At 46.7% G+C, this 8,406-nt stretch overlaps 1 protein-coding gene across 8 annotated transcripts in view; it reads right to left on the bottom strand.

The window, feature by feature from the left end:
• Window positions 1-731: 731 nt before the first annotated feature.
• Window positions 732-8,406, bottom strand: part of klhl22 (kelch-like family member 22) — a 121,051-nt gene continuing 113,376 nt past the window's right edge. For all 8 annotated transcript variants that reach the window (XM_073055599.1, XM_073055596.1, XM_073055600.1 and 5 more), the window contains 2 exons: window positions 5,796-6,029; window positions 732-4,381 (listed from right to left, as the gene is read on the bottom strand). In XM_073055599.1, coding sequence (XP_072911700.1) covers window positions 4,004-4,381; window positions 5,796-6,029 — 612 coding nt within the window. In that variant the 3' untranslated portion in view covers window positions 732-4,003. The remainder of the gene's footprint in view (window positions 4,382-5,795; window positions 6,030-8,406) is intronic.

The following is an 8,406-nucleotide window of genomic DNA, read 5'->3' as shown; positions in this document are numbered from 1 at the left end:
ACCCACACACTCCCACACACACACTCCCACACACTCACACACTCCCCACCCACACACTCCCCACCCATACACTCCCACACACACACACACTCCCCACCCACACACTCCCACACACACACTCCTCACACACACACTCCCCACCCACACACTCCCACACACTCACACACTCCCCACCCACACACTCCCCACCCATACACTCCCACACACACACACACTCCCCACCCACACACTCCCACACACACACTCCTCACACACACACTCCCCACCCACACACTCCCCACCCACACACTCCCCACCCATACACTCCCACACACACACACACACTCCCCACCCACACACTCCCACACACACACTCCTCACACACACACTCCCCACCCACACACTCCCACACACACACTCCTCACACACACACTCCCCACCCACACACTCCCACACACTCACACACTCCCCACCCACACACTCCCCACCCATACACTCCCACACACACACACACTCCCCACCCACACACTCCCACACACACACTCCTCACACACACACTCCCCACCCACACACTCCCCACCCACACACTCCCCACCCATACACTCCCACACACACACACACACTCCCCACCCACACACTCCCACACACACACTCCTCACACACACACTCCCCACCCACACACTCCCACACACACACTCCCACACACTCACTCACTCCCCACCCACACACTCCCCACCCATACACTCCCACACACACACACACTCCCCACCCACACACTCCCACACACACACTCTCCCCACCCACACACTCATGTCACAGCAGCTGATGTCATAATGAATATTACTGCTGTACCTAGTACAACCATATGAACTTCAGGTACAAGCAAGAATGTGGGCCACAGTATTGGGAGCAGTTCCCCTGCTCTTGGAAGCAGCTATGGATCATTCCCATCCAGCTGTTAGGTAAATGGTATTCTCTTTCCTGAGACAAACTGAGCCTTAATCCAAATGGTAAATGGCCCCTCTGGCTACAACAGACAGATCAGCCTGTACACCTCCATCTGTAAAATTTCTTGGGAGTGAGTCTTCACTCAGGAGCAAAAGTGCTCGTGCTGTGCCATAATCAGCATGGAGATACCTCACCTGGAAAACTGAAGAGAGGAACTCCACAGTTTGGATAGGAGGGAAGACAAAGAACATGGAATGAGTTCTAGCTCCCGTACAGTGAAACTGCAAAGAGATACTTCAGAGAAGAATCACCTAGAGCAGAATGAACCAAGTGGGAAGGAAGTGCAAGGGAGAGGCTAAGATGCAGGGAGAAATGACGAAATGTTAGTCTGCAGTGAGTCTCCTCAATGATGAACTGGCAGTGTGCACACAGTCCCATGAGTATTCCTAGTGATGTACTGAGAATGTCAAGCTTTGAAACTGATGATTAGTCTCCACAGTTTTGCTGGGATGAAAGATACAAGATTCCTGACTGAGGGAATATTTGTTCACCAGCACAATGACTGAATCAGATTTTGACGTAATGATCTTCCTGCACTGTCAAAATTGGCTGCTCAGCAACAGTCAGTTCAACAGGATAACAGTGCAGGTGAGGCAGGAGAGGCAGGAGAGGCAGGTGAGGCAGGTGAGGCAGGTGAGGCAGGAGAGGCAGGAGAGGCAGGTGAGGCAGGTGAGGCAGGTGAGGCAGGAGAGGCAGGTGAGGCAGGAGAGGCAGGTGAGGCAGGTGAGGCAGGTGAGGCAGGAGAGGCAGGTGAGGCAGGTGAGGCAGGAGAGGCAGGTGAGGCAGGAGAGGCAGGTGAGGCAGGAGAGGCAGGAGAGGCAGGAGAGGCAGGTGAGGCAGGAGAGGCAGGTGAGGCAGGTGAGGAGAATACAGAAGCTTGGGCACCCTTGGTCAAAATTTCTGTTGCTGTGAATAGTTAAGTGAGTAGAAGATGAACTGATTTCCAAAAGTCATAAAGTTAAAGATGAAACATTTTTTTCAACATTTTAAGCAAGATAGTGATTTAATTTTGTTCTGTACAAATTTAGAGTGGGAAAAAAAGGAGCACCATGCAAAAGTTTGGGCACCCCAAGAGATTTGAGCTCTCAAATAACTTTTACCAAGGTCTCAGACCCTAATTAGCTTGTTAGGGCTATGGCTTGTTCACGGTCATTGTTAGGAAAGGCCAGGTGATGTAAATTTCAAAGCTTTATAAATACCCTGACTCCTCAAACCTTGTCCCAACAACCAGCAGCCATGGGCTCTGCTAAGCAGCTGCCAAGCACTCTGAAAATTAAAATAAATGATGCCCACAAAGCAGGAGAAAGCTATAAGAAGATAGCAAAGCGTTTTCAGGTAGCCGTTTCCTCAGTTTGTAACGTATTTAAGAAATGGCAGTTAATAGGAACGGTGGAGGCCAAGTTAAGGTCTGGAAGACCAAGAAAACTTTCCGAGAGAACTGCTTGTAGGATTGCTAGAAAGGGAAATCAAAACCCCCGTTTCACTGCAAAAGACCTTCAGGAAGATTTAGCAGACTCTGGAGTGGTGGTGCACTGTTCCACTGTGCAACGACACCTGCACAAGTATGAGCTTCTTGGAAGAGTCATCAGAAACCTTTCCTGTGTCCTCAATGCAAAGGAACATCTAAACAAGCCTGATGCATTTTGGAAACAAGTCCTGTGGACTGATGAAGTTAAAATAGAACTTTTTGGCCACAATGAACAAAGGTATGTTTGGAGAAAAAAGGGTGCAGGATTTCATGAAAAGAACACCTCTCCGACTGTTAAGCACAGGGGTGCATCAATCATGCTTTGGGCTTGTGTTGCAGCTAGTGGCACGGGGAACATTTCACTGGTAGAGGGAGGGAAGAATGAATTCAATTAAATACCAGCAAATTCTGGAAGCAAACCACACCGTTTGTAAAAAGGCTGAAGGTGAAAAGAGGATGGCTTCTACAACAGGATAATGATCCTAAATACACCTCAAAGGACTACCTCAAGAGGCGCAAGCTGAAGGTTTTGCCATGGCCCTCACAGTCCCCTGACATAAACATCATAGAAAATCTGTGGATAGACCTTAAAAGAGCAGTGCATACAAGACGGCCCAAGAATCTTGGCTTGTACACACTGGAATTAAGGAAATTGAGAGGGGATCTGATTGTAACATATAAGATTATTAAGGGATTGGACAAGATAGGGGCAGGAAATATGTTCCAGATGCTGGGAGAGTCCAGTACCAGAGGGCATGGTTTGAGAATAAGGGGTAGGTCATTTAGGACAGAGTTAAGGAAAAACTTCTTCTCCCAGAGAGTTGTGGGGGTCTGGAATGCACTGCCTCGGAAGGCAGTGGAGACCAATTCTCTGGATGCTTTCAAGAAGGAGCTAGATAGGTATCTTGTGGATAGGGGAATCAAGGGATATGGGGACAAGGCAGGAACTGGGTATTGATAGGAATTGATCAGCCATGATCTCAAAATGGCGGTGCAGGCTCAAAGGGCCGAATGGTCTACTTCTGCACCTATTGTCTATTCTCACAGAACTAGAAGCCTTTTGCAAGGAAGAATGGGTGAAGCTCCCCCAAACAAGAATTTAAAGACTCTTAGCTGGCTACAAAAAGCGTTTACAAGCTTGATACTTGCCAAAGGGGGTGTTACTAAGTACTGACCATGCAGGGTGCCCAAACTTTTGCTGTGGGCCCTTTTCCTTTTTTGTTTTTTTGGAACTGTAAAAGATGGAAACAAAAAAGTAATCTTGCTTAAAATATTAAGGAAATATGTCATCTTTAACTTTACGCCTTTTGGAAATCAGGTCATCTTTTACTCGCTTAGCTATTCACAGTAACAGCAACTTTGACCAGGGATGCATGCCACTGTATGAGGTTCCTGTACAGGAACCTCCCTCATCAGGCAAGGTCTACTCAGTGTTTTGACAACCCAGATTCTTCAACAGCAGTTAAGAACATGAGGAGGAGAAACAAGGGAGAGGGTGAATATCCACAGGATCAGAGTATTTGATAGTTCTGGCACCTTAACCTGACTTCAGTCTTCGCTGGAACTGAGCTCCTCAAAGTCAGAAAGCCCAACCACTTCAGGAAGCATGAAGGCACGGCGGCGGCAAACTGGCTGGGCTGGCTTTAGTGGTGTGGGGTTTGCCCGGTCCTCCACCAGCCTCCTTGGAAGAGTAAGGACACAGCAGGACATGCCCGAATTGGCACATTCAATGTCAGGGGCTTCCTCCCAGCAGTGATCTGCCACATTGTATATGTGCACATAGTCTGTGCGTGTGTAGCGGTCATGTGACCTCCCACCCAGGACGTATATTTTGTTGTCCAGGATGGCAATGCCTGGCTCCCCATGGCCAAAGGGCATTTCGGATACTGTTGACCACTGGTCCCGCTCAATGTTGTAACAGGAAACCTGCATAATAAGAACCAAGAGAAACATAATAAAAGATTAAGCCAATGAGCACAGAGCAAAAGGGTGCAAAAGAGATGGGCAGAGAGAGAAAGAAAAAAAAAGGGGGAGAACAGAAACAAAAAAAACTAAATATGTCAGGGATGGGGTAAGAAGGGGAGGAGGGGCATTAGCGGAAGTTAGAGAAGTCAATGTTCATGCCATCAGGTTGGAGGCTACCCAGCCAGTATATAAGGACAGCTGCCAATGGTGAACCAACTGAAGACTTTTATAAATGACTTGGATGTGGCAGTGGAAGGGTGGGTTAGTAAGTCTGCAGAGACACAAATGACAGTGTTGTGGATAGTGTCGTAGGTTATTATGGAAGACTGAGAGGATGCAGAGCTGGGCTGAGAAGCAGTAGATGGAGTGAGAAGTGTGAAGTTATACACTTTGCAAGGTGAAACCTGAGAACAGAGTACAGGATAATGTGAGCTCCACGTTCACAGATCCCTCAAAGTTGCTGTGCAATTTTATAAGGTGTATCGCCTTCGATAGTGAGGGGATTAAGTTTAAGGGCCACAAGATAATGTTGCAGTTCTAAAAACCATGGTTAGACCACACTTAGAATATTGTGTTCAGTTCTGGTTGCCTCATTATAGGGCGGTTGTGGAAGTTTTAGTGAGGGTGCAGAGAAGCTTTACTAGCATGCTTCTTGGATTAGAGAGAATATCTTTTGAAGATAGATTAAACGAGCTAGGGCATTTCTGTTTGGAACAAAGAATGAAAGGTGACTTAATGGAGATATACAAGATGATAAGAAGCATAGATAGGGAATCCAGCCAGTGCCTCTTTTCAGGGCGGCAATGACTAATATGAGAGGACATAATTTTAAGGTGATTGGAGGGAAGTCAGAGGCAGGCTTTTATATTCAAAGTGGTAAGTGTGTGGATCATATTGCAACATACTCTCTGATGTGGTATAAGAGGGAGACAAATTAGAACATTTAAGACATTCTTAGATAAGCAGATGGATGATAAGATTAGTGGAGGGCTATGTGAGAAGGAAGGATGAGATAGTTGTTACAGTAGGTTTAAAGGTCAACACAATATCTGTACTGTTCTATGCAGTAGAAAGCAAAACCATCCTCAAAGAGGGTTGTCGTGGTGGGAGATTTGAATTTTCCCAATATTGATCGGCTTATCTCCAGAGCAAGGGGTTTAGCTGGGGTAGAGTTTTTGTCAGGTGTGTTCAGGAAGATTTCCTGACTATGTAGTTAAGCCTACAAGAGGAGAGGCTGTACTTGATCTGGTATTGGGAAATGAACCTGGTCATGGATTTAAATTGTATTTACACCCAAGGCTAGTGACAGATATCAAATTCTTACCACTGGCCGCCCCAAGATGGAAGGAATTTCTCAGCTGTCTCAAGAGCTCACCTGCATCACATCCTGCCTGTACCCATTGGCATTGTTACTGCCGCCCAGAAGGTAAAGGTGGCCCTGGACTGCAGCCATTCCATGCCAGGCTCGTTCTACTGGGGCATCAGCCCTTGCTTCCCACTGGTTTGACTCTGGGTGGTAACAGTGCAGCTCCTTCAAATAATTTCTGCCACTTCTCCCACAGGCTGTGTATATCTTTCCTGCATGTGCTGCTCCAGCATGTGCGTATACCTAACAGAAGAGGGAAAGATGTCAGATTTTCTGAATGTGAAGCAAGTCAAACAAGACAATTTTGTTCGCTGCGCTTATGTCTAGATCACTCATTCTTCAGCCCCAACTGCATATCTCACAGGATACAGGCTTACAGCACATGTACTGGTTGCTAACCCAGGTAACAGCATACCACTCCCACCCACCCTGAGGGAGATCAGTATCTCGTCCCAGACTACAGTCAAGCCCATAGTTTAAACATAAGTCTCTTTAACACTAACCTCAGATCTTCCTCATTCAGCACCTTGTCAAGCCCTGTTGAGCAAGCATTAGTGAAAATTGGCACTGTATCAGACACTCAACACTGCAGACACTGAGCAGACAGCAGGAGGATAGAGCAGCTGGGCGCTGCTTCCTGCAGAATTAACTTCACACAATCTATGAGAATTCAACTGTGGACTACAGTAGTTGAATACACACAAAAACTGAAGCTCATGTACAGTACACAAAAATACTTGTGACTTGAGAATACAGAGTTTATACAGAAACACAGAAAACCTACAGCACAATACAGGCCCTTCGGCCCACAATGCTGTGCCGAACATGTACTTACTTAGAAATTACCCAGGGTTACCCATTGCCCTCTATTTTTCTAAGCTCCATGTACCTATCCAGGAGTCTCTTAAAATACCCTATCGCGTCCGCCTCCACCACTGTCACCAGCAGCCCATTCCACGCACTCACCACCCTCTGCGTAAAAAACTTACTCCTGACATCTCCTCTGTACCTATTTCCAAGCACCTTACAACTATGCCCTCTCGTGTTAGCCATTTCAGCCCTGGGAAAAAGCCTCTGACTATCCACACGATCAATGCCTCTCATCATCTTATACACCTCTATCAGGTCACCTCTCATGCTTCTTCGCTCCAAGGAGAAAAGGTTGCGTTCACTCAACCTATTCTCATAAGGCATGCTCCCCAATCCAGGCAACATCCTTGTAAATCTCCTCTGCACCCTTTCTATGGCTTCCACATCCTTCCTGTAGTGAGGCGACCAGAACTGAGCACAGTACTCCAAGTGGGGTCTGACCAGGGTCCTATATAGCTGCAACATTACCTCTCGGCTCTTAAACTCAATCCCACAATTGATTAAGGCCAATGCTCCGTATGCCTTCTTAACTACAGAGTCGACCTGCGTAGCAGCTTTGAGTGTCCTATGGACTTGGACCCCAAGATCCTTCTGATCTTCCACACTGCCAAACGTCTTACGATTAATACTATATTCTGCCATCATATTTAACCTACCGAAATGAACCACCTCACACTTATCTGGGTTGAACTCCATCTGCCACTTCTCAGCCAAGTTTTGCATCCTATCAATGTCCCACTGTAACCCGACAGCCCTCCACACTATCCACAACACCCCAACCTTTGTGTCATCAGCAAATTTACTAACCCATCCTTCCACTTCCTCTTTCAGGTCATTTATAAAAATCAAAAAGAGTAGGGGTCCCAGAACAGATCCCTGAGGCACCCCACTGGTGACCGACCTCGATGCAGAATATGACCCGTCAACAGCCGCTCTTTGCCTTCTGTGGGCAAGCCAGTTCTGGATCAACAAAGCAGTGTCCCCTTGGATCCCATGCCTCCTTACTTTCTCAGTAAGCCTTGCATGGGGTACCTTACCAAATGACTTGCTAAAATCCATATACACTACATCTACTGCTCTACCTTCATCAAAGTGTTTAGTCACATCCTCAAAAAATTCAGTCAGGCTCGTAAGGCACGAACTGCTTTTGACAAAGCCATGCTGACTATTCATAATCAAATTATGCCTCTCCAAATGTTCATAAATCCTGCCTCTCAGGATCTTCTCCATCCACTTACCAACCACTGAAGTAAGACTCACTGGTCTATAATTTTCTGGGCTATCTCTACTCCCTTTCTTGAATAAAGGAACAACATCTGCAACCCTCCAATCCTCCGGAACCTCTCCCGTCCTCATTGATGATGCAAAGGTCACTGCCAGAGGCTCAGCAATCTCCTCCCTCTCTTCCCACAGTAGCCTGGGGTATATCCCGTCCGTTCCGTTGACTTGATGTTTTCCAAAAGCTCCAGCACATCCTCTTCCTTAATATCTACATGCTCAAGCTTTTCAGTCCACTGCAAGTCATCCCTACAATCACTAAGATCCTTTTCCATAGTGAATACTGAAGCATATTCCTGTCAGAATAAAAGACAAGGCTAATAGCTTTAGGGAACCTTGGTTTTTGAGGGATTTTGAGGCCTTGGTGCATAGCAGATATAGGCAGTACTTGAAGAGTACAAGAAATGTAAATGAATACTTAAGAAGGACGTCAGCCTTCAGAACAGCGAGAAAAGTTTCAAAGACAGTTACT

The sequence above is a fragment of the Hemitrygon akajei genome, chromosome 9 (assembly GCF_048418815.1).
Source record: "Hemitrygon akajei chromosome 9, sHemAka1.3, whole genome shotgun sequence".
Lineage (NCBI taxonomy): Eukaryota > Metazoa > Chordata > Chondrichthyes > Myliobatiformes > Dasyatidae > Hemitrygon > Hemitrygon akajei.
The sequence above is the reverse complement of the archived record's forward strand: the minus strand, read 5'-3'. Positions and strand labels throughout refer to the sequence as shown.